The 27,412-nt window shown below is 47.5% G+C and overlaps 1 protein-coding gene across 2 annotated transcripts; it reads left to right on the forward strand.

Annotated features, from left to right (window-relative positions):
- Window positions 1–3,833: 3,833 nt before the first annotated feature.
- CRK (CRK proto-oncogene, adaptor protein) lies at window positions 3,834–27,136 on the forward strand. Of its 2 annotated transcripts, none has more exons than XM_069761324.1 (3): window positions 3,834–4,187; window positions 9,225–9,757; window positions 26,106–27,136. In XM_069761324.1, exons 1-3 carry the CDS (start codon window positions 3,974–3,976, stop codon window positions 26,241–26,243), a joined length of 885 nt encoding a protein of 294 aa, XP_069617425.1. In that variant the 5' UTR covers window positions 3,834–3,973; the 3' UTR covers window positions 26,244–27,136. The 2 variants fall into 2 exon arrangements, with proteins under 2 accessions (XP_069617425.1, XP_069617426.1); XM_069761325.1 differs by having other exon boundaries at window positions 9,225–9,587.
- Window positions 27,137–27,412: the final 276 nt, after the last annotated feature.

Below are 27,412 nucleotides of genomic sequence, written 5' to 3' on the forward strand. Positions count from 1 at the left end.
TAGAAATGCTGCATTTTTGTCTGCCAAGTAGAAGTTCTCCTTCTCTACATCCTATTCCTTTTAAATGTATTTCTGGCTTTTGCACAAAAACCTGATTACAGCCTATAGTAAGATATTGTGCAACATACATACAGAGAATTTTGGATTTTGCCAATTTGTTTGGGTCGGTGGTGTTCCTGCCACAGTTATTGGCCTGCTTCACAGACAGCAAACACATTTTTCATAGTTGTCCGTTTCTTTGCCCCGTTTCGAGAAGTGTGTGACTCCCGCCTAATAGAGATGGGTTCATATTTAAGGTAAAAGTGAATTTAGTGCCACTGCATCATGTAAGGCCAAGAACAGTCATTAGTGCAACATGATCCAAAACGGCAGCCTGATAAGTGTATATGAAGTTGGGTCGGGTGACATTGTGGTCCGTACTCAGATTGTATTTTATAGACAATGTGAAAAAGTCTTGGGTATACTAATAGATCACAGACTGCACGAGTCAACAGTGTGATGCAGCAGCAAAAAAGGCAAACACAGTTCTGGTATGTATTAAGAGAAGCACAGAGTTTAGATCACGTGAAGTAATTATCCCCCTCTACTTCTCCTTGGTCAGACCTCATCTGGAATATTGTGTCCAGTTTGGGGCACCACATTTTAAAAAAGACATCAACAAACTGGAGCAAGTTCAGAGAAGAGCGACCAGAATAGTGACCAGTCAGCAAACCAAGCTCTATGAGGAACGGTTAAAGGATTAGGGAATATTTAGCTTGCAAAAAAGAAGACTGAGAGGAGACTTAATAGCTGTACAAATATCTCAAGGGCTGTCACATTGTAGAAGGATCATCTTTATTCTCATTTGCACAAGGAAAGACCAGAAGCAATGGGATGAAACTGAATGGAGGGAGACAGATTAGATATTAGAAAAAACTTTTTGACAGTGAGGGTGATCAATGAGTGGAACAGGCTGCCACGAGCAGTGGTGAGTTCTCCTTCAATGGAAGTCTCCACACAGAGGCTGGACAGACATCTGTGGGAAATGGTTTAGTGAATCCTGCATTGAGCAGGGGATTGGACACGATGACTCTGGAGGTCCCATCCAGCGCTAACGTTCTATGATTCTATGAATTCAGCTTAAAGGAATTGTGCTAACTTGTTAAGTTATAACTGCCTGATAACTGGGGGTCTCACTAATCTCGACATTGGGACTCAGAAGTTCCCTGTTTTGACTGGAGTGATGACCACGAATGCCAGTGTTCTATTGTGTATGGCACTTCAGAACCTAGTCCAATGCTGTACCCTGCAAAACATACAGCAGACCTAGAGACAATCAATGAAGACAAGGGACGTGTGGTAATCACTTCCGCCAAACAAGGCACTGTTTCAGAGTCCCATTCTTGGAATTGTTTGGAACCTCAGTGAGCAGAACGTTGTCTATCCTGTGGTTGCTTAAAGGGAACCTGTCACCCCAAAAATCGTATGAGCTAAGCCCACCGGCATCAGGGGCTTATCTACAGCATTCTATAATGCTGTAGATAAGCCCCCGATGTATCCTGAAAAGATAAGAAAAACAAGTTTAGATTATACTCACCCAGGGGCGGTCCGGTCCGTTTTGGGTCTGATGGGTGTCGTGGTCCGGTCCGGGGCCTCCCATCTTCTTACGATCACGTCCTCTTATTGTCTTCACGCTGCGGCTTCGGCGTACTTTGTCTGCCCTGTTGAGGGAAAAGCAAAGTACTACAGTGTGCAGGCGCCGGGAAAGGTCAGAGAGGCCCAGTGCCTGCGCACTTTACTCTGCCCTCAACAGGTCAAAGTACACCTGTGCCAGAGCCACGGCAGGAAGACAAGAAGACGTCATCGAATGAAGATGGGAGGCGCCGTACCGGACCAGCAGCAGGACCGCCCCCAGGTGAGTGTAATCTAACTTGTTCTTATCGTTAATGATACATGGGGGGGGGCTTATCTACAGCATTACAGAATGGTGTAGATAAGCCTCTCATGCCAGTGGCCTTAGCTCATATACGATTTTTGGAGTGACAGATTCCCTTTAAAGTGACCTTGCCCTCGGTGCATCATGGCCAAACATATAAATAACCCTTTCCACCTCCTAGTTTCAATCTATCTCCACCCTTCTCTGGCTCTCGGAAGCCAGAGCTGTCAATCAAAAAGGGGGTCGGAGATGGAGGAGAAACAAGCAGCAGAACAATATTGTATCATACAATTATTAGGTTCTGTAGAAGGACGTAGATCTGGGGATTTATTATGATGGAATATAGGCTGAACTGGATGGACAAATGTTTTTTTTCGGCCTTACTAACTATGTTACTATGTAGGTGGGAAGGTGTAAATGTTTTGCCCCGACATGATGTAATGAGCTCCTGTACTTGAAGTGAAGTCATTCTGTGGTGTCAGATTCCCTTTAAACTGGGAGAATAGTTTAAAGAGACCCTGTCACATCCAAAAATGCCCTCTTCCTGCAGATGTAGTGGTTATATGCAGGTAAATGGTGTTCTAACCATGCTTTGTGGTGTTTCTGGAAGTGCGGTTACAGGGAGAAAACAAACTTCCTTTCTCTCACAGCCGCTCCCTTCCTGTCATCGCGGCGGAGCAGGGGTCGTAAATCCCCACTCACTACACACTGACTGCGCTGTAATGAGTCTCCGGCACCTTGGCTTACAGCCTGCGCTCACACACCGCAGAGATGGCCGCTAATCAAGATGCTGGTGATTGATAACGGTGCAATGTGCCGTGTGTGGGGACTGTACGGACCCTCTATCATTTACATCAAACTGGCAGACGGTGATAGAAGAGAGGCGTTATTTGAGCATTGTATGCGGTGTCTGCATCATTTAATATCCCAAAGGCTCTGGTTTTGTAAAATGCCCCACAGAAGATTTCATCTGTGGGAGCCTGACAACCCCTATTGGCGCATATGTGGAGTAAATCACAGTTGGTTGTCAGTATTCATCAGTTTACTCTTCCAGAATGCATTTGTGGTGGGAGTTTCCTTAGAAGTTAAGTCACCTCGGTGTGGACGTGATTACAGGTCACGGTTATCTTTTTGTATAGCCCATGTGCTTTAGGGCTCATTCAGACATCTGGTTTTTGCACATATGATAAAAAAGGATCCAAGTGTCATCAGATTTTCTTCTACATGGAGAAATTAAAAAACAATTCCTCCATTCTGATAGTCGTATAAATCAGACTGCACTCGGATGGCATCTAAGTGCTGTCTGAATTGGACACACTGATTTGCATTGTCGATTTTGATCCAACCTTTGAATCAAAATCGGACGTCTTTCTGATTCCCATAGACTATCACAGGTAGGAGGGCTGATTGTGAAAATCACAAATAACAATCGCACGCAAAAATCAGACGTCTGAATACGACTAGAGAGCGACAAATCGTGCGCCGGCACACAGGCTGGAGCGCTGGCTTCTGACATTCTCCTCAGACCCCTTCACTACCAACCTATGTGATCAGGCCAATGTGGGCAGCCCCCACCAGGAACACTGGCCCCCGGTGATCTCGGGCTGTGATCATGTCCGCTCGGTGATCACTGGATATTCCCGTGCGCACACGGAGAAACGGACCCACAGAAAACCGATCACTTTCCCTGATAAGTGAAGCAGGGGGTCACGTGGTAATTTCCACACTGGAAAGTTCCACTCATGAATCGGTGCAGGCTCCACATCCCGCACATTACAGGGGGCAGTGCCCGCGGGTGAGGACACGAGCTCTGCGCCCACAACACGCGTTTTATACTCCGTCTGCCCTCGGTGAGATGGCGGCGGCGCGGTGACAAGGCCCTGGCGCTCGCTGATGACGCATTTCCGGAAGGTGAGGTCAGACCTTTCCTGTGCCGCCATTTCGGGTTTGGTGAGGACGGGCTCGGATACAAGTGCCCGTTTGTCGTGTCTATTGCGGGGGGCGTCGGTAGGCGCCTAAGAAGGCGGAGGAAAGCGCACCGGGGAGCGAGCAGAGGCCATGGCCGGCAACTTCGATTCCGAAGACCGAGCGAGCTGGTACTGGGGGAGGCAGAACCGGCAGGAGGCGGTGAATCTGCTGCAGGGTCAGAGGCACGGAGTGTTCCTGGTGCGGGACTCCGCCACCATCCCCGGGGACTACGTGCTCTCCGTCAGCGAGAACTCCAAGGTCTCCCACTACATCATCAACAGCGTCAGCAACAACCGGCAGTCTGGTGAGTGCGGCGGCGCCGTGCACCGCAGTGGGTGAGCCCCCACACAGCAGAGGCTGGACCCGAGGGTGTTCTCCCCACACCCCCGTGTCCACAGCAGAGGGAGAGGCTGAGTGTCCGTAACCCCCGTGTCCACAGCAGAGGGAGAGCCTGCGTGTCCGTAACCCCCGTGTCCACAGCAGAGGGAGAGGCTGCGTGTCCGTAACCCCCGTGTCCACAGCAGAGGGAGAGGCTGCGTGTCCCTAACCCCCGTGTCCACAGCAGAGGGGGAGCCTGCGTGTCCCTAACCCCCGTGTCCACAGCAGAGGGGGAGCCTGCGTGTCCCTAACCCCCGTGTCCACAGCAGAGGGGGAGCCTGCGTGTCCGTAACCCCCGTGTCCACAGCAGAGGGGGAACCTGCGTGTCCCTAACCCCCGTGTCCACAGCAGAGGGAGAGGCTGCGTGTCCCTAACCCCCGTGTCCACAGCAGAGGGGGAGCCTGCGTGTCCCTAACCCCCGTGTCCACAGCAGAGGGAGAGCCTGCGTGTCCCTAACCCCCGTGTCCACAGCAGAGGGAGAGGCTGCGTGTCCCTAACCCCCGTGTCCACAGCAGAGGGGGAGCCTGCGTGTCCCTAACCCCCGTGTCCACAGCAGAGGGGGAGCCTGCGTGTCCGTAACCCCCGTGTCCACAGCAGAGGGGGAACCTGCGTGTCCCTAACCCCCGTGTCCACAGCAGAGGGAGAGGCTGCGTGTCCCTAACCCCCGTGTCCACAGCAGAGGGGGAGCCTGCGTGTCCCTAACCCCCGTGTCCACAGCAGAGGGAGAGCCTGCGTGTCCCTAACCCCCGTGTCCACAGCAGAGGGGGAGCCTGCGTGTCCGTAACCCCCGTGTCCACAGCAGAGGGAGAGCCTGCGTGTCCGTAACCCCCGTGTCCACAGCAGAGGGAGAGGCTGCGTGTCCGTAACCCCCGTGTCCACAGCAGAGGGAGAGGCTGCGTGTCCGTAACCCCCGTGTCCACAGCAGTGGGAGAGCCTGCGTGTCCCTAACCCCCGTGTCCACAGCAGAGGGGGAGCCTGCGTGTCCCTAACCCCCGTGTCCACAGCAGAGGGAGAGCCTGCGTGTCCCTAACCCCCGTGTCCACAGCAGAGGGGGAGCCTGCGTGTCCGTAACCCCCGTGTCCACAGCAGAGGGGGAGCCTGCGTGTCCCTAACCCCCGTGTCCACAGCAGAGGGAGAACCTGCGTGTCCCTAACCCTCGTGTCCACAGCAGAGGGGGAGCCTGCGTGTCCCTAACCCCCGTGTCCACAGCAGAGGGGGAGCCTGCGTGTCCGTAACCCCCGTGTCCACAGCAGAGGGAGAGCCTGCGTGTCCCTAACCCCCGTGTCCACAGCAGAGGGAGAGCCTGCGTGTCCCTAACCCTCGTGTCCACAGCAGAGGGGGAGCCTGCGTGTCCGTAACCCCCGTGTCCACAGCAGAGGGGGAGCCTGCGTGTCCCTAACCCTCGTGTCCACAGCAGAGGGGGAGCCTGCGTGTCCGTAACCCTCGTGTCCACAGCAGAGGGGGAGCCTGCGTGTCCCTAACCCCCGTGTCCACAGCAGAGGGGGAGCCTGCGTGTCCCTAACCCCCGTGTCCACAGCAGAGGGGGAGCCTGCGTGTCCCTAACCCCCGTGTCCACAGCAGAGGGGGAGCCTGCGTGTCCCTAACCCCCGTGTCCACAGCAGAGGGGGAGCCTGCGTGTCCCTAACCCCCGTGTCCACAGCAGAGGGGGAGCCTGCGTGTCCCTAACCCCCGTGTCCACAGCAGAGGGGGAGCCTGCGTGTCCCTAACCCCCGTGTCCACAGCAGAGGGAGAACCTGCGTGTCCCTAACCCTCGTGTCCACAGCAGAGGGGGAGGCTGCGTGTCCCTAACCCCCGTGTCCACAGCAGAGGGAGAGCCTGCGTGTCCCTAACCCCCGTGTCCACAGCAGAGGGGGAGGCTGCGTGTCCCTAACCCCCGTGTCCACAGCAGAGGGAGAGCCTGCGTGTCCCTAACCCCCGTGTCCACAGCAGAGGGGGAGCCTGCGTGTCCGTAACCCCCGTGTCCACAGCAGAGGGGGAGCCTGCGTGTCCGTAACCCCCGTGTCCACAGCAGAGGGAGAGGCTGCGTGTCCCTAACCCCCGTGTCCACAGCAGAGGGGGAGCCTGCGTGTCCGTAACCCCCGTGTCCACAGCAGAGGGAGAGCCTGCGTGTCCCTAACCCCCGTGTCCACAGCAGAGGGAGAACCTGCGTGTCCCTAACCCCCGTGTCCACAGCAGAGGGGGAGCCTGCGTGTCCATAACCCCCGTGTCCACAGCAGAGGGGGAGCCTGCGTGTCCCTAACCCCCGTGTCCACAGCAGAGGGGGAGCCTGCGTGTCCCTAACCCCCGTGTCCACAGCAGAGGGGGAGCCTGCGTGTCCCTAACCCCCGTGTCCACAGCAGAGGGAGAGCCGGCGTGTCCATAACCCCCGTGTCCACAGCAGAGGGAGAGCCGGCGTGTCCATAACCCCCGTGTCCACAGCAGGGGGAGAGCCGGCGTGTCCCGTACTTTCCCCCCTCCCCCCCCCCCCCCCCCCCCCCCCCCCATGATTACTGCTGGATCAGTTCTAACAGGTTATTACTGAACATGTGAACTTGGCCTGTAGTGGTTGTTGGAACATCTAGCATTGATGAGGTATTTGTCATCAGTATTAGATCAGCGAGATTCAGATTCCCCCCCCCCCCCCCCTCGACCTCTGGTGGCTGGAAGTGACATTGGTGAGCTCCAATCAGTGTCTGCTGTCAGAAATCCCCCCCATGGATCAAATATCCTGTTGCATGGTCAAAACTAGAATATTCCTGAAGACACCTTTTTTATTATATTTTTAACTTTTTTTTTTTTTTTTTTTTCAAAATCTTGGACACAATGTTTTTCCTATATATTTTCTGTATCCGGTTTCAGCAACTGTTTGCAGTAGGAAGTTGTATTGTTCTTCCATGCACCCATCACATGGCCGGGGCAGGGGGGGTATTCATTGGCTGAAAACTCCGAAGGTTCCTATTAAGCAACTGCAAGTAGAGATCTCAATAACTACGAAATTGGCAGAGTGCATTATGTTTTAGGCTGCCGTCACACTATCAGTATTTGGTCAGCATTTTACATCAGTATTTGTAAGCCAAAACCAGGAGTGGAACAATTAGATGAAAATTATAATAGTAACATAAGCACCACTTCTGCATTTATCACCCACTCCTGGTTTTGGCTTACAAATACTGATGGAAACTACTGACGAAATACTGCTAGTGTGATGGCAGTCTTATTCTAAGAATAAAACTTACCAAAATCCAGAGAAGCTCTTTAAGATTCGTTACGAAGTTTTCATAGATGTTTCTTTTTTCCATCATTATTATAGACGACCGCATGAGGGAAGCGAGGGTCCTCTCCAGGACAGGAAACCTATGGCTGCATAAAGATGGAGCCCCCCGACATTCCTTAGTTGTTTCCTGTCCTAGGTGTCTGTGGAATAAAACGGATCGATTTCCATCAGTGGTGAATCCATTTTTGATGTCCTTTTTACCGTCAGTGTGGCATCTGTTTTTTGGAAAACACACGAATGGCATGTGGGATACCATCTGCTTTTTTTTTTTTTTTTTTTTTTTTTTTTTTTTTTTTTTAAATCATTGCTTTTGCGAACAATTGCTCTGTGTAAATTAAAGCCACGTGAATGGCCCCAGAAACTGTAATGGGTACATGTTCTATCTGAAAAACAGGCGTCCGGTGTTTGAATGAGGCTTTAGGGTCTGTTTCCACGATCAGGATAGCCGGCGGTATCGTCGGAGCGGCTTAGCCGCTCTGCGGTAAGCCCCGCCCCCTTCTGGAGACGCGATGATGCCGGATGTGTTCACAGCACACATCCGGCATCATCGCTCCCCACCATAGGGCCCTGTGCTATATCTTGCGGCGACGCAGCGTCTCCGCAAGATATACGGACATGCTGCGATCTGAAAAGACGCGCAGCATGTCCGGAGTCGCAGGGCCGCCGCGTGCGTGTTACCACGCATAGTGGAGACGGGCTTTCATTAAATCCCCTCCACTATGCTGTAACATCTGGACGCTGCGTGTCTGACGCTGCGGCTCTATGCAGCGTCAGACACGCAGCGTTTCCTGATCGTGGAAACAGACCCTTACTGTTGGTTATAGTTCATCGCTGGGGGTCCCGTTAGGAAGAAGCTCTTTGATCCACCTATTAGTCACCGGGACCCTTCTACCAAATAAAGTGAGCCACTCCATTAAAGGTGCTTAAAGGGAACCTGTCACCCCCAAAATCGAAGGTGAGCTAAGCCCACCAGCATCAGGGGCTTATCTACAGCATTCTGTAATGCTGTAGATAAGCCCCCGATGTATCCTGAAAGATGAGAAAAAGAGGTTAGATTATAGTCACCCAGGGGCGGTCTCGCTGTGGTTCTGGTCCGATGGGCGTCGCAGTCCAGTCCGGGGCCCTCCCAACTTCTTACGATGACGTCCTCTTCTTGTCTTCACGCTGCGGCTCCGGGGCAGAGCAAAGTACTGCAGTGCGCAGGTGCCGGGAAAGGTCAGAGAGGCCCAGCACCTGAGCACTGCAGTACTTTGCTCTGCCTTCAACAGGGCAGACAAAGTACGCCGCAGCGTGAAGAGGATGTCATCATAAGAAGATGGGAGGCCCGGACCGCAACGCCCATCGGACCAGAACCGGGACCGCCCCTGGGTGAGTATAATCTAACCTCTTTTTCTCATCTTTCAGGATACATTGGGGTCTTATCTACAGCATTACAGAATGCTGTAGATAAGCCCCTGATGCCGGTGGGCTTAGCTCACCTTCGATTTTGGGGATGACAGGTTCCCTTTAAACAGTTGCTCCGTGGAATTTTCCTTTTTGCTAAATGTCTGTCCCTCTTCGATCCCCTGCCTCTGTCATTATATGGCTAGTGGGAGAGTTATTGGTAAAGTGACTGCATCTTGTTTTACATGTTACAGGTGTGATTACTGTCCTGTAGAAATGTGCTCATTATTTCCGGTTTCTTTTCAGGGGTGAATCAGTCGCGATTCAGGATAGGGGATCAAGAGTTTGAATCGTTACCTGCGTTGTTGGAATTTTACAAAATTCATTACCTGGACACTACCACTTTAATAGAGCCTGTTTCCAAGTCTAAGCAATCTGGAGTGATCCAGAGACAAGAAGAAGCGGAGTATGTCCGGGCTCTCTTTGACTTTAACGGTAATGATGATGAGGATCTTCCATTTAAGAAGGGAGACATCCTAAGAATCCGGGATAAACCTGAAGAGCAGTGGTGGAATGCAGAGGACAGCGAAGGAAGACGGGGCATGATACCTGTCCCCTATGTGGAAAAGTACAGGCCTCCCTCAACTCCCGGGTCCGCTCTGATTGGAGGTAACCAGGAAAATTCGCATCCGCAGCAACTGGGCGGGCCGGAGCCAGGGCCGTATGCCCAGCCCAGTGTCAACACACCGCTGCCTAACCTCCAGAATGGGCCCATTTTTGCCAGGGTTATCCAGAAGCGAGTGCCCAATGCCTACGACAAGACAGCCTTGGCTTTGGAGGTATATAATGGGTGCAGCTGTGAAGGAAAATCATCTCCAATGAATTTTCCTTTCAAGTCCAGTCTTTAGTCTAAATTACAATTTACAATTCCAGTATTACAAACTAGTTACCCTCCTGCGTGGTGAAAGAAGCTCAGATTCTCATTAGGCCTAATTCGGGAATCCGTTTATGGACTGCCCCTGATCTCCTGATCCAAACTCGAAAGCCTGGATTCCACCTAAGAAGCTGTGGAGTTTGGGCCAAGAGATCTACAGCCGGTCTGTACATCATGGTCAGTACATGGACCATGTTTCTCAGGCATCTGAGTCTGGCCTGACTCTGAGCTTCTAATTGAGTACGTTTTCTGTGTAAGGTCCCACAAATCCACCTGTACGAAGGGAACTCGTATCATTGTCACCAGAGGAGCTTTAATGCGATGGTTATAGCCCCTTATCACACAGATCCCAGAGTTTAGGGGGTGCATACTGGGAATGCCATCTGGCTGTTATGTAGATTTGGGGAAAGTGGAGTCAGCAGTGTATCACACTGATGGGGCTATTAGTGGCTAATGAAGCTCACTACTGTCCCCAAATGTCATTTTCAGCTGGATGACAGGCACAGTACCTCCTCTTCTTCCCATTGACTGATTCTCACTGCTGTATATTGGGGTGTATGATTAATTTTTTTGCCCTTGCATATGCATATTTGACTGCTGATTAGCCGATGTTTCCATTATTAAACTAGTAAATGTTCTTGTCGGTCTCCTCCAATATTGGATACGTTTTTAAACAGGTTCTCATAATCAACAGTTTTCCCATTTATTCTGTGGATAGGTCATGGGTATGATTGCTGAAGTTTGGCTGCTAAGACCCCCACAGATCTCGCGCAGAGTACCCTGTAGCTACATTAGTGAGTTTCTGCATGTAGTGGTCGTACATGCTCACTACTTCTTTTACACCGGACTGTGGGACTCCTGCACTTGTGATTTGTCAGGGTGCAAACATTCAGACCCTCAGCAATTCTTACATTTATCACCTTTTTTTTTCAATATACATGTCAGATAGCCGCTTTGACTATACCAGATCTCATTGTTGACTTGCATTTTAAGAAGCTAGTAGGAAGGAAGTGCAAATGTTTATTGTATGAAGGGGACTTTTTAGTTATTCATCTGTGTTAACATTGGAAACTCTGGAAGCAGAAGCTCAGAATAGATTCCATGTTGAGTCATATCTCGGCCACCTCAACACCATCGGAGCTATTGCAACCCCCGACCTGCTGTATCCTTCCCCATAATCCTGTAGAATGTAAACCCGCAAGGGCAGGGTCCTCTTCCCTCTGTACCAGTTTGTCATGGTTAGTTTACTGTAAGTGATATTTATATTTTGATGTAACCCCCTCTCATGTACAGCACCATGGAATTAATGGTGCTATATCAATATAATAATTTATTAACTGGGGATCCCCGTTTATAAGATCCTTATAGAAAGCGGCTGTTGGGATGACACGTTCACACACATGCTTCAGTACTATGTTCCATTAAACATGGTAAATTACAGCTGTCCATTAACATTAGTCATATAGAAGCCCAGCTCTTTATACCTGCACTGTAGCCAATGATCCCCCTGTGTAAAGGCATAGTAACATGGTGCACAGATCTGCTGCAACAAACCACTTCAAATACTATTCCTGTTCAATTCAGTGAAAAATCCAATAGGGAGAGAGAAAATGATTCAAAGACCTATTCAAAACCACCTTTGGGGGGGATAAAGGAATGTTTCCTCAAGTCGATTCATCTTTATAAAAATTTCAAAATTCTCAGATGCAGAATGCATTAAAAATGATGGTATGCTTATGTAAGCGGTTTTTCGGCGGAAAACAGCCGAAAAAAACACAAAATCCTGAGCGTGTGCAAATAGCCTAAAGGATCCCATAAAATGACTGTAAATATTAGAAAATGACTACAATTTCCATCTGTTATGATTCGCGCTTTGCTAAACCTGGAAACCTATTATTTTGCAGATCTGGTGGTCAGATTAAACGTCCGGTAAAAATACGGAGCGGATCTTAAATCCTTTTGGCTGTGCTGGTGAGAAAGCTAGGATGGAGCTGGTATCCAGATCCCTAGTGAATCACATGCCGACCTGTCAGTCTGGCAATAGCCATTGATTGGACCCTGTTGCCAGTGTCGGTCAGTGATTGTCGGCAGGTTGCGCCAGTTAATTGGTGTGCATATACCCAGCACGCTGGGCAATTGGGAATGTGTAATTCCTCATTCCCCTCCCAACAACCGTATGCGTGATGGGCCTTCTACACACATGAACAATGTCTCCATGCTTCTGGTGACCCCGACTGGTAATGCGATAGGGTTGTGTACAGATCTTTTAGGGACGAACGTAGCTCCGTGTGCCGCTGGATGTAGCCTCTCCAGCATCTGATTGAAGAGGAACATGCCAGCAATTTGTTTTTTCTCAGATAACGAATGAATCCAAAAAAATGTAGACCTATACATACCTTCCTATATACCGTATTTTCTGGTGTATGAGACGACTGGGCATATAAGACGACCCCCAACTTTTCCATATAAAATATGGAATTTGGGATATACCCGCCGTATAAGACGGGAGTCATCTTATACACCCAGTCATCTTATATGGCGTGTGGTTCCCAGGGTCTGGAGGAGAGGAGACTCCTTCAGGCCCCGGGATCCATATTCATGTAAAAAAAATAAAGAATAAAAATATGGAATATACTCAACCCCCCCCCCCCCCCCCCCCCCTGGCCGGACCAGCGTCTGCCTCCGTTCCTAAGAATGCAGTGAGTGAAGGACCTGCGATGACGTCGCGGGGGGGGGGTGAGTATATTCCATATTTTTATTCTTTATTTTTTATATGGATCCCAGGGCCTGAAGGAGTCTCCTCTCCTCCAGACCCTGGGAACCATCCAGGATCGCTCCGTGCCCCCGTACTCGGCGTATAACACGACCCCCGACTTCTGGGACAATTTTTAGGGGTTAAAAATTAGTCTTATACGCCGGAAAATACGGTAATTGGAGCTGTGCAGAGGGTCAGTAGGGCCTGATTTACTTTTATTGGCCCGTTAATAACTATTTATATACCGTATATACTCGAGTATAAGCCGACCCGAGTATAAGCCGACCCCCCTAATTTTGCCACAAAAAACTGGGAAAACTTATTGACTCGAGTATAAGCCTAGGGTGGAAATGCAGCATTTACCGGTGAATTTCAAAAATAAAAATAGATCATTATTTCCCCATAGCTGTGCCATATAGTGCTCTGCACCGTTCATATTTCCCCATAGGTGTGAACCATATAGTGCTCTGCACCGTTCATTGTGCCCCCTAGCTGTGCCATATACGGTGCTCTGCACCGTTCATTGTGCCCCATAGATGTGCCATATACGGTGCTCTGCACCGTTCACTGCCCCATAGCTGTGCTGTGCCATATACGGTGCTCTGCACCGTTCACTGTGCCCCATAGCTGTGCCATATACGGTGCTCTGCACCGTTCACTGTGCCCCATAGCTGTGCTGTGCCATATACGGTGCTCTGCACCGTTCACTGTGCCCCATAGCTGTGCTGTGCCATATACGGTGCTCTGCACCGTTCACTGTGCCCCATAGATGTGCCATATACGGTGCTCTGCACCGTTCACTGTGCCCCATAGATGTGCCATATACGGTGCTCTGCACCGTTCACTGTGCCCCATAGCTGTGCTGTGCCATATACGGTGCTCTGCACCGTTCACTGTGCCCCATAGATGTTCCACATAAATTTGTGCCGCCGCTGCCGCAATAAAGAAAAAAAAACACATACTCACCTCCCTTGATTGCAGCTCCCGGCGTCTCGTTCCGGCGCCTCCATCTTCCCGGCGTCTCTGCTCTGACTGATCAGGCAGAGGGCGCCGCGCACACTATATGCGTCATCGCGCCCTCTGCCTGAACAGTCAGAGAGCAGAGACGCCGGGAAGATGGAGGCGCCGGCCGGGAAGATGGATCGGCGCCCGGCGGCTGGAACGAGGACAGGTGAATATGCTATACTCACCTAGTCCTGGCGATCCTCGCGCTGTCCCCTCCTGTCTTCGGTGCCGCAGCTTCTTTCTCTATCAGCGGTCACCGGCACCGCTGATTAGAGAAATGAATAAGCGGCTCCGCCCCTATGGGAGGTGGAGCCGCTTATTCATTTCTGTAATGAGCGGTCCCACGTGACCGCTGAAGAGAGGAAGAAACTGCAGCGCCGAAGCCCGTGGGACGGCAGGGACAGCGCGAGGATCGCTGGGACTAGGTAAGTACCGTAAGTATACCTCAGTGCCCTCAGCCCCTCACCCGCCGACCCCACCGCTACCGTGACTCGAGTATAAGCCGAGGGGGGCACTTTCAGCCCAAAAATTTGGGCTGAAAATCTCGGCTTATACTCGAGTATATACGGTAACTTAAAACTGGTATTTCTGCCTAAAGTCTTTCCATTTTCTGTAAGTGTAGGACACCATTATATTGCAGGCTTTTGTCTGGATGGCATGCTGCTTAGAGCTCTTTCTCCTTACAGGGGTATTCTTGTTATCTGCTGCAGTGCTTTTGCTTATATTTTTTTTTTTTTTTTTTGTTTAAATAGTTTTTTATTGAAAGCAAATGTGAACAATACAATTTATGCATTTTCCAGTATTTTGCAAAATTTTAATATTTTCCAAGCCCCCAACAATCCCAACAAAACCCAACCCCCCCCCTCCCCTGACAGCTCATACCCAGTTATACTTTTGTTACCAGTATTGATGGTTCTTTGAGCCATTTGACTCACTTATGTCCGCTTGTTCCTCTAGCACTCTCTTCCTTTCAGAGGCCCTCATCCTCCCATTTCCCATAACTACTCATCCCAGCTCGAGCCACGGAGACCACATTTTGTCAAATGTTTCTATTTTCCCACGTCTTTTATAGACCCCCTTTTCCAAATTGAGACCATATTTAACATAATTCAGGAATTCACCCCTTGTAGGCGGTTCCTCTTTGATCCAGTTCCTTGCTATTACCTTCCTTGCCATATATAATAGCCTAGCTATTGCTATCTTCCAGGTGTTATCCACTCTGATTTCCTCTACATGTCCCAGTATACACACTATCGGATCCCTCGGCACTCTGCATTTATACGCCCCTTCCACACGGCTCATTACCACCAACCAGAAAGCAACCAGTCTTGGACATGTCCACATCATGTGGTATATTCCTGCATTCTCAGTCCCACATCTCGGGCATTCGGAGTCAGCACGCAACCCCGCTCTGTGCAACACTTCCGGTGATTTATAGACTCTGTGTAAGATGTACAGCTGCGATAGTCTGTACGGCTCACTCAGTGACACTCGTGGAACCCACTCCAACACCGACTCCCAGGTTTCATCCTCCATTGGGCCTAAATCTCTTTCCCATTTCGCTCTCGCTTTTAAAGGGAAGTCTAGCAGATGTGCATGTAGAAGGTCCTTATAAAGGGTGGTAATGACTCCCCTTGTGGACCCTTCCCCACACACGTATTCCAGAACTATGTCCTCCTGGATCTCAATACCACCACCCTTGTTCTGAGCTTTAAAAGCATGTTTCATCTGAGCATATTGATATTCCCCAGTCGGTCTCAGTCCAAACTCCCTTTGCAGCTGCGAAAAGGACTTTAATCCTTGTTGTTGAATTATCTGAGCCACCAAGTGGATTCCTTTGGCCTGCCACTCCGCCAGCACTCCAAGGGCCGCAAACTCAACCAAATTATTATTAAACCATATCGGTGTAAATTTAGTCAGCCCCGTGACCCCCCGAATCTGTCGCAGTCTGGTCCATAATTTATATATCAAAAACATAGTTGGGTATAATTTCCCCAATGCATCCAAGGAACCATCCTCCAGACACTGCGCTACCGGTCGTCGGTCCGTCATCCCCTCCATCAAGTGCTGTACCGCATTGGAAGACGCCTCCCGCGCCCAGCCCTTCAAATGTTGGCTCTGGGCTGCAAGAAAATATAACTCAGGATTAGGTAAAGCCAATCCTCCATCTTCCTTGGGTCGCTGAAGCGTCTCCAGGCGAATACGTGGGCACCGCCTCCCCCATATCAGACTTCTAAATAGAGCATTAATCTGCCGGAATTTCCCACGTGGAATCCAAACTGGCGCATTATGTAGGACGTAGAGTAATTTGGGCATCACAACCATTTTAATGAGATTAACCCTACCTACCACCGATAAGTGTAATTTATTCCACGCATCCACTTTTGCTTTAAGAGCGCCCATGAGAGGTGTCAAATTCCTATATAAAAACTCTGTAACTGGCATCGAGATCCATATTCCCAGGTATTTGAAAAGGGATACTACCTTAAGCCGCCCCTCTCCCAATGGCTCACTTCTACTCTCCTCCACCTCATCCACCTCAAAGAGGACCGATTTATCCCAGTTTATCCTCAATCCCGATAAGTCTCCAAATTTCCCAACGATCTCGATAGCCCCCTTCAAGGCTTCATCCGGGTCCGCCAGGAACAGTAAGATGTCATCTGCATATAATGCAATCTTCTCCTCCACACTCCCATATCTGAACCCAGGGACCTCATCCGATTGCCGGATCTTGGCGGCCAGTGGCTCCACAGCTAAGGCAAACAGAAGGGGCGACAGTGGGCAACCCTGCCTCGTACCTCTGGCCAGCTTTATAGGCTGAGAAAGCTCCCCATTCACTCTAATTCTAGCTGTTGGTAGTGAGTATAACAGTTGAGTCCACGCCACAAATTGCGGGCCAATACCCATACATTTCAACACCCGCCAGATATATCCCCACTCCACACTGTCAAACGCCTTATGGGCATCCAAGGATGCAATAACCCTTCGGCCACAATTGTCAGACTTCAGCTGCAGGTTCATATGCAGCCTCCGCAGATTAACCGCTGTAGATCTGTCAGGCATAAAACCAGATTGATCCGGATGTACAAGGTTAGCAATGACGCTGGACAAACGGGTAGCTAACACCTTGGCCAAGAGCTTGACATCGATGGTTAACAGAGAGATTGGCCGATATGACTCAGGCTTCCCCAGATCCTTATCCTCCTTCGGAATAACCACTATATTAGCCTCCCTCATAGATGCTGGGAGAAACCCTTGGCATCCAGCCTCCTCCAGTACTAACTTTAATCTGGGAATCAGCACTTCCTCCAAACTTTTATAGATTTCGGCTGGTAACCCATCAACCCCAGGTGCCTTCCCATTGGCCATAGACTTCAGCGCCCGACTCAGTTCCTCCTCGGTGATAGGGGCATCGAGGCTCACCCTATCCTCCTCACTCAATTTCGGAAGACCCAGACTCTCAAGGAAAGTCTCCGTTTCTCCGGCTGACTCATTGACCTTGGAGGAATATAAGTCCGCGTAAAAGTCCGCAAAGACCTTTATAATATCCGGTGTTTCAGATACCCTGCTCCCCCCATCCGAAACCAACGAGTGTACATACGAGGTACTACGCTGAGCCGCGGCTACCACCGATAGCATGTGTCCAACTGTCTCTCCCTCCTGAAAATAAGCCACCCTCTGAAACTCCCGCTTCCTTTCAGCTTTCCCCAGCAGAATCTTTTCCATACAATTTTGCGCTGTTCTCAATCTTTTCTCTGCCTCGGAAGTCCCCAGCACAACCATCTCGTCCTCCGCGGCTTTCAGCTCCTCCAACGCCACTCTCTCCGCTTCCCTCGTCTTCCTCTTACACCTACTAATGTCTCTAAATAGTAACCCTCTCAGGTACGCTTTCATTGCATCCCAAACGATTAGAGCATCTGTACTCCCATCATTTAACGCAAAGAATTCCGTCACCTCCTTCCCTATACCGTCCAAGTCAATGCTCTGTAACCAGTTAGGATGGATCTTCCATTCTCTCCCGCTTGCGGTCCGTGTCCCCAACAACCTAACCTCTACCTCAATTGGACTATGATCCGAAAGGGCCCTCGGCAGATAACGCACCTCCCCCACCATTGTGTCCAACAGGCGATTACCCAGTGCCATATCAATTCTGGATAGCGTAGCATGAGCCGGTGAATAGCACGAGTATCCTCTCTCCCCAACATGTCTGACTCTCCATAGATCAATCATGCCTAATTCACGCACATAGGTTCTAAATGTTGTAGTGTGCCCCTCCGACCTATTCTGGGTGTTCTTATTTTTATCCCAAAAGTCATCACATATATTGTTCAAATCCCCAATAATTAAGATTGGCAGTGGTTCCCATCGTCCCACCCTCTCCAATACCTCCCTGATCTTCTTACTTGAATATGGAGGTGGAATATACATTGCCGCAACACACAATCTCACTCCATACAATATACATTGTATCACCACATACTGACCCTCAGCATCCACGCATACTTTCACGTGCTTTTGCTTATATAATAAACCTTACATGCTCTGTAGGGGGATTCTGATTAATTTTGCTAAAGATTTGCCTCGGTCAGCTCTCACTACATTATGTACTGATGAAGTTCTCTGATTGCGGATTTAATTTTATTAAAATCTGCTTACATACGTCACTTTCTCTCCTACTATGCCAGTGGGATTAGCCGTGCTCTCATGTGAGCAGGCTTAGGGTACCGTTACACTATACGATTTACCAACGATCACGACCAGCGATACGACCTGGCCGTGATCGTAAGTCGTTGTGTGGTTGCTGGAAAGCTGTCACACAGACAGCTCTCCAGCGACCAACGATGCCGAGGTCCCCGGGTAACCAGGGTAAACATCGGGTTACTAAGCGCAGGGCCACGCTTAGTAACCCGATGTTTACCCTGGTTACCAGCGTAAAAAAACAAACAAACAGTACATACTTACATTCCGGTGTCTGTCCCTTGCCGCGCTGTGCTCTTTCACTTTACGGCCGGCAGTCAGTCAGTGCGGGAAGCAGACGGCAAGGGACCTGACGGACACCAGAATGTAAGTATGTGCTTTGTTTTTTTTTTTACATTTACGATGGTAACCAGGATAAACATCGGGTTACTAAGCGCGGCCTTGCGCTTAGTAACCCGATGTTTACCCTGGTTACAAGCGAACGCATTGCTGGATCGGTGTCACACACACCGATCCAGCGACGAAAGAATGTTCCAAACGATCTGCTACGACGTACGATTCTCAGCAGGGTCCCTGATTGCTGCTGCATGTCAGACACAGCGATATCGTATGGATATCGCTGGAACGTCATGGATCGTACCGTCGTAGCGACAAAAGTGCCACTGTGAGACGGTACCCTTGGTTGGGTCCCCCCTTTCCTTTACAGTTAGGAAACAGCTGGGGCTTCACATGAGTGTGTATCTAGTGATCTTACCAATCATCCCTTCCAATCTTGGTTCATTCCTTCAAAATGGCTTTATTATCTTAGAAAAGTACATGGGAACGGAAACGCATCGGGCAATTTAATGCATTGTCCAGGTAGACTACTACAGGAGCCATTGTGTCCCTTTAAAGTTACCGCCACAGCATTAAAGTAGTTTTCTAGTATATTAAAGAAAAAAATTAGCCTTCCCGATTGCTCCAGTACTGATGTCCCGGTGGTTCCTGTCAGTCTTCTTGGCAGCGATTGTCATTTACATCAACATGAGGCTGCAGCCAATCAATGACCTGGGCAGTGCTAAATGCGTGTAGGCTAGTGACAGCTGAGACTAGTGATTGACTGCAGCTATCCCCTGAACACTGGTGGGGACCATCAAAGTACTGGTGGGGGAGCTACAGGGGAATTGAACATGCAATCGTTTTTTTATAAACTTTCCCGATGTTAGGTTGTACAAGAATTAAATTGTCCTATTTAAAGGGGGGTCATCCACTTATTAATATTGGTGATGTATTCTAAGAATACGTCATCAAGATCAGGTTGGTGAGCGTCCGTTGAATAGGAGCTGAGCAGCACCAGCCACTAATCGGTGTCCAGAGATGTGCTGGTCCGCATAGTACACTGGTCACATCCTTCTGAAGCTGGTAACATAACCGGTTGGGGTGGGGGGGGGTGCTTCCGCTGTCTGATCACCACTATCTTATATAAATTATGTATCCTAGGGATAGGGTAAGGCTTGAGTATCCATGTACTAGACAACCCTTTTAACACAAAGGTTGATGATTGTGGATTGTATCAGACAGTGAGATACAGATGTATAAATAAATCAATCCTTTGGGGGGGGGGGCTGTAGTCTGGCAATAACCTCTTCAGTAGAAGGTGCCCAACAGCGCTCTGTAAAGCTTCATGTCTGTGAATGCATACTCTGTAAATTTGTATGTTAATTAGGATGTCCACATTTGCAATTACAAATGTAAATTTTTTTTTTTGTGGCATCTATAATTAAAAATGAACCCCTTGATGTCGGTGTGAACCAAACACTGGTCCATGCTTGCTTATATCAATGTGGGGAAAGCCTCGCGTCACCCAACCCATCTTTCCTGATATTTGTGACTACAGGAGACGCTGGATGCCCTGGTTCCCATTACATCTTTTGCCAACCTTTACAGTTGTTCTATCAAATTTTGCTGATACCTTGTGTTAGGAACCTAATTAAAATGATTGTTAAGCATAAAAGATTTGCAAGGGTCTGAATCGGTGGTAACAGACTACCGATGTGGCTCCTGGACCAGAGTTCTGCGACTCTTTGCTCAAATCTAAGTGTTGCCCACAAGTTTAGAAATGTCAGAGATGGGATAGTTCTAAAATAACAATGTTAGGTAAACTACTCATTGCGGTACTGCTCCTGTGGCCTTCTGTAAGACCAGTTAGGTCATTCTTACCTTTATCACCACCATTTCCTGGCTTCTAGCAATGACATTGTCACATGGATTCGTGACTGCTCCCGCCAGTTGCCGACATCAGAAGCTCCATATTACTCGGGTTATTTTTTATCATTCAAAACGTTTGTTTCGGGGCAAACAAATATTAGGATGCAGAAAAAGTTATCGGATTGCTGAAGAGATGTAGAAACCTTACAAATAATTGCATTTACATGAACTGAATGAAAACTGAGAATCTAAGCATTGGCCAGTTTAACACATGGTAGCAATCCAGTATCTTTGGAATATGGCATATTAATAATTCTATTTCTGAAATCGGACAGCAAAGCAATAACTTTACACATCTACTTTTTTTTTTTTTTTTTTTACATGCTGCAATTATTGAGGCAGCTTGTGATAAAAATGTGTGTATGTGTATATACATATATATATATATATTTTTTTTTTTTATATATATATATATATTTATTATTATTATTATTATTTTATTTTTTTATTTTTTATTTTTCTCCCAGAAGTAAATGATATAGAAATCAAACAGGTAATATCAAGCAGGGCTGTTGAGTCGGTAAGCCACAGTTGCGACTCCGACTCCTGGATTTTATCAGGCTCCGACTCAGACTCCTTCATAAATGGCCAATTCGTAACAATAAATTTACTGTTGTCAAATATTAACATCGTGCTTATTCCGTTTCTCACCATATAAGTAATCAGACCACTTAGAGCAAAAACTATATTTATTAGAATATAGCAAATAACTTTTATAAACTCTTGTAAGTAAATATGCAATAAACACTGTTATGCAGTTAATAAGAAGAAATCTATAAATTTGTCCTCAGAAAAAGTATTGCCTCTGTCAGATCCTCCTTCATGGATGCCCTCAAATCTGATCTAATTATTTTGAGAGCAGAGAACAACCTCTCTACACTAACTTGGGTTGGTGGCAAAGCAGTAACCACTCGGGCAACATCTCTGACAATGTCAGGATACAGAGGAATCGCTTGTTGCACTGTTATTGTTGATGAACGGTCAAGTTTCTCAATTTCTTTTAGTGCACATGAAAAATTCTGCTGAAGTGTACTGGCTGTGTTCTTTGATGGGGATGACTCTTCTATGCGGGAACGCTTTCCACTATCCTTGTGATCCAAATATTTTTCGAAATTAAATTCTTCATCCGTTGATGAGGGTGAAGATGTGGCAGGGCGACCAAATTCTTCTTGTTCCTCCTGACTGTTCTGCAACCCTTTCATCCTTACTGCTATTTCAAACAGAGCTTCTTTTCCTTTAGTTAGCAGTTGATCATCTAGAACAGTGTTTCTCAACTCCAGTCCTCAAGACCCACCAACAGGTCACGTTTTCAGGATTTCCTTAGTATAATTTCATCACCTGGTCAGGCATTCATTCCATCACCTGTGCGATTCTAAGGAAATCCTGAATACATGACCTGTTTGTGGGTCTTGAGGACCGGAGTTGAGAAACACTGATCTAGAAGAATCCGATGCATTGGGTTTACATAAACAGCTGCCAATAGAATGTTATTTTGTAATAGTAGCTCAGCTCCTCTCTCCGTTTCATTGATGTAGCAATGCCACTTGCAATTAACCCTCCTCTTTGGGACAGGCGAAACATCAGGTTCTTCCACTCCTTTAAGAAAATACCTGGAGTTACATCCTCTGCTTGTAAGTTTTTAGTCACTGTAAATGGGTGCTCTAGCAATTTTTCCAGCTCAGTCACCTGATTCCACTGACTTTCATTTAGCGTCAGTTGAGGGTTAGCCATGTCTACAAGAAAGGTTTTCAGTTCAACCAAGCGCTGAATCATTAAGTAAGTACTGCCCATCGTGTGGCTTGATCAATAATTCCCCCTTTTCCATCACGTCTCTTCAACATTGAGGCAACAGTAGCCAATTTTCTCACCTTGCCAATCAGTGCAGCATGTCCTTCTTGCAGACTCTCTTATAGCCAGCTGTAGCATATGCACAACACAGCGCATGTGATGAATGAAAGAACGTATTGACACAGTTTCAACAAGATCTAAACTATCATGTTGCTGTTCATTTGAAGCAACTTCTGTTTGCTCCTCAGTTACAATACTGTGTTCCTCTTATTTCAAACATTTCTGTGTCTGTGGACCCAGAATGTTCTTCTAGCTGCTGGTCACCATCATTACTCTCATTCATTAGCTTAATATTACTTATCATATTTGAAGCATTGTCAGTTACGACAGAAAGAACTTGCTCTTTTTTAAGTTCATGGTCTTGCAGAACCTTTTCCACCAAGACCTGGAGAAACTCACTGGTGTGATGAGCTTTGGTGTCTTTTACTGCCAATGTCTTGGTAACTATTTCATTTTTGTCACAAACAAATCGGACATTGATGGCAAAATAGTTCACTCTGTGACGTGTGCAGGCATCCATTTTAAGAAACAGAAAGCGTCCCTTGAGAGTTTTTTTAAGTTCTTCCTTTTGTTTAAAAGCTTCTTCGATTAATAATTTTCTAATACTCTCTCTCTCAAGAGAAACACCAAGCTTGCGGGCCATTTCCCCATTCAGACACACAAAAGCTGGTCGTGAACATAATGAAATAGGCACACTATCCTTTACAACAAGCTCCTAAGATCTGTTTTTTAAATGTATCTACTGTCATTGTCACAGTAACTTTGTCACTGACAAAATATCTTGCAACTGATGGCTGCAAAGTTCTCTGCTCCTTTGTTTGGCTGGGAGAGCTGGGCACTGGTTCATTGGTTTGGATGCAGTCTTTCTCATCCACAGCTTTCAGTACTTGTGGATGAAAGCGCTGTAAATGTCTCTTTAGATTAGAAGCTCTGGTAGGAGCATTTTTATCTTTGCCTGAATATGCACTGATCTTGGCTTCACAGCATTTGTTTTCGTCTGGATCATTTGTCATACACTGACAGACATAATGTTTTCTATCATGAGTGATGGTGAATTGTTCAAATACAGCTGATTTAATGTGACGCTTCTTTAACATTATCAGGTTTTTAATTCTGCATTCTCAATCCAAATGACAATTGTTTTTTCTAAAAACAATTGTACAAAATTATTGCCAGGTCCTACAACTGATATAGTGGTCAGTAATACTGTTATTCCTCATGTACTGATGCAAAGTTTATTGAAAGGATAATACTTCTTAGTCTTCCTCTTCTGAGTAGCAGCTGTGAGATGCTTGGAAGACACACACAAAACATCTAGTCTAGAGGAGGAGCTTTACTACTAAAGGTACCGTCACACTTAGCGACGCTGCAGCGATACCGACAACGATCCGGATCGCTGCAGCGTCGCTGGAGAGCTGTCACACAGACAGCTCTCCTGCGACCAACGATCCCGAGGTCCCCGGTAACCAGGGTAAACATCGGGTAACTAAGCGCAGGGCCGCGCTTAGTAACCCGATGTTTACCCTGGTTACCAGCGTAAAAAAACAAACAGTACATACTTACATTCAGCTGTCTGTCCCTTGCCGTCTGGTTCCTGCACTGACTGCTGGCTGTAAAGTGAAAGTGAAAGCATAGCACAGCGGTGAGTCACACAGCGGTGACTCACCGCTGTGGCTGTGCTCTGCTTTCACTTTACGGCCAGGAGTCAGTGCAGGAACCAGACGGCAAGGGACAGACAGCTGAATGTAAGTATGTACTGTTTGTTTTTTTACGCTGGTAACCAGGGTAAACATCGGGTTACTAAGCGCGGCCCTGCGCTTAGTTACCCGATGTTTACCCTGGTTACCAGTGAAGACATCGCTGAATCGGTGTCACACACGCCGATTCAGCGATGTCTACGGGGAGTCCAGCGACCAAATAAAGTTCTGGACTTTCTTCCCCGACCAGCAACATCACAGCAGGGGCCTGATCGCTGCTGCCTGTCACACTGGACGATATCGCTAGCGAGGACGCTGCAACGTCACGGATCGCTAGCGATATCGTCTAGTGTGACAGTACCTTAAGAATTTGCAACACATTTTCACTTTCAGTTTCATACATTGTAAGTAGGGGGGTTGGGGCAGCATGAGGTTAACCAAGTATAAGATTAGATAAGGGCAGTGGAGAACAGTGACACACAAGAAGTAAAGGTACCGTCACACTAAGCGACGCTGCAGCGATACCGACAACGATGTTGATCGCTGCAGCGTCGCTGTTTGGTCGCTGGTGAGCCGTCACACAGACAGCTCTCCAGTCACCAACGATCGTGAAGTCCCCGGGTAACTAGGGTAAATATCGGGTTACTAAGCGCAGGGCCACGCTTAGTAACCCGATGTTTACCCTGGTTACCGTTGTAAATGTTAAAAAACAAACACTACATACTTACATTCCGATGTCTGGTCAGGTCCCTCGCCTTCAGCTTCCAGCACTGACTGAGCGCCGGCCGTAAAGTACAGCGGTGACGTCACCACTGTGCTTTGCTTTACGGCTGGCCGGCGCTCACCAGTCAGTGCGGGAAGCTGAAGGCGAGGGACATGACCAGACACCGGGAATGTAAGTATGTAGTGTTTGTTTTTTTTACATTTACAACGGTAACCAGGGTAAACATCGGGTTACTAAGCGCGGCCCTGCGCTTAGTAACCCAATGTTTACCCTGGTTACCAGTGAAGACATCGCTGAATCGACGTCACACACGCCGATTCAGCGATGTCAGCGGGAGATCCAGCGACAAAATAAAGTGCTGGACTTTCCTCAGCGACCAACGATCTCCCAGCAGGGGCCTGATCGTTGGTCGCTGTCACACATAACGATTTTGTTAACGATATCGTTGCTAGGTCACAAAAAGCAACGATATCGTTAACGATATCGTTATGTGACGGTACCATAAGAAATGTCTCTTATCTCCAGCAGAACTGCTTATCACTGTTGTTCATAGTTTGATAGAACATATATATTTATATTTGAGTAACATTTATAAAATTCATATGAAAGTTCAATTATGAAATATTAATACATTTTATTTAAAGTCGGAGTCGGTACATTTCTACCGACTCCAACCAAATCTAACTCCGACTCCAAAACTCCGACTCCACAGCCCTGATATCAAGTAACTTTATGCTTCTACAAGCTTTAGATCGATATTAAAAAAATAAATAAAATGCGTGTAAGTACAATGGTGGTTTTCTAACCCCTTAATGGGTTTGTTCTCTGCTTTACAGCTCCCTCATAATCGGCATAGGGAGGAGGGAAAAAGTCTCTGCTCACTTCCCAGATCTGTGTTGCTCCTCCATCATCTCGGCATACCCCACCAGTTTGATGGGATGAACCTCAATGCATGTTATGTGAACGCTGCAGCCAAACAGTAACTGCTGATTGCTTGCAGTTGTCACATTTTAGCTGAGCCAGAGCATTTTCTTGTCCAAAGTGTGAGTACTGTGTGATACAGATGGATGCTGAGTGCTAAAGAAAAAGCTGCTCGTATTTTTATTTTCATTACTTTTTTACATGTGGCTTATGTAATGAGTATCTTTTTCATTAGCCTTCAGGTTGGGTGTGCACACTACCGGAATTATCTTTATCTGTCAATGCTGTGCAGCTTTCACTAGTAAATGTTAAGCCTCTTCCTTTTTTTTCAGTGCTAATTTTGTTTTCTCTTCAACAGGTTGGTGACCTAGTAAAGGTAACAAAGATTAACGTCAGTGGTCAATGGGAGGGAGAATGCAATGGAAAATATGGTCATTTTCCTTTCACACACGTGCGTCTGCTGGACCAACAAAACCCGGATGAAGACTTCAGCTGAGTGTGACCTGGAGCCCTTTCTAAAATTCGAACAATCTTGCTGTTTCCCTCTTTCCAGCTGCCATCTAGACTGCCTTCCACAGGTTATTTAGCCAATGAAAGTAGTAGTACCCCAGAATCCCTCTCAATTGCAATGGTTCCGTTCCTATGAGATTTGGCAGAGTTGGGGGACGAGCTTGGATTGCGTCTTGAAAGTAGGCAGAATATGAATGCCGTCCCACAGACGCAGCCAGCTGCACGGTCGCTTGTAGGAAGGAATCTTATTTGAACACAAGACTTTTTCTAGGGCCTTTCTTGTATCTTCCTTGATCTTTCCCAGATTGGACATCGCCAATTTGTATTCCGGATTCTCACATCTATTACGGTCTCTAATTGGGTCTGGTCATTGAGGCTAATAAGCCAGTGTAGGTGTTCATTCTCCTAAAGAAGAGCTCGTCTTCCTTTCTGCCAGTCCCAGTATAAATGCTTTAGTTTTCGAAGGTCCGAGCTGTGGTTTTCAGCCCAGTTCCTGACGGCTTGGACCAACACCCTCATTTTCCTTTTCCTTATGAATGTTCAATACTAAGTAACACGTCACGTCAGAACGCTTGACGGAAGAGTGAAAACTGCGTTTAACGTGCGACCTTATAATTCCATCACGTGCCTGAATCCTTGGATTATTGCATATTTACATGCATCTTTTGTTGCCAATAAGGACTTTTTTATATATATAACATAAGCTCCTTAATAATTTGCCCCCCCTGTAGCGCATCCCCTGCATACACTTTTTAGAAATATATATAATTTTTTTTTTCCTATGGGGAACAAGTAAGAACACACTAATTGTTAAATATGGAAATGATGTATTTTATGTTGATATGTAGAAACTACTAAAATAAAGACAATTTAATGAAAGGGGGTGAAAAGGATAATTAAATCACTGTGGTATTTCTGCCTTTGTATTGCTTTGACCTAAAACCTCAATGTATTTTAGAAGTCTCTCCTGAATGGCTTCGGTGCTTTTATCTGAGCTCTTAAGAGGCATGTAGGAATTTAGAGATTTCCATAGAATGTATCATAACATAAGGAGTTGGTTTTTTTTTTTTTTTTTTTTGCTTTTTTTCTATGACTAGTAAAATAGAATTGGGTAGTTCTGATTAGAATTGGTCCATCGTGTGCCTCGAGAACAGA

This window comes from Ranitomeya imitator, chromosome 3, assembly GCF_032444005.1.
Source record: "Ranitomeya imitator isolate aRanImi1 chromosome 3, aRanImi1.pri, whole genome shotgun sequence".
In the NCBI taxonomy this organism is placed as follows: domain Eukaryota; kingdom Metazoa; phylum Chordata; class Amphibia; order Anura; family Dendrobatidae; genus Ranitomeya; species Ranitomeya imitator.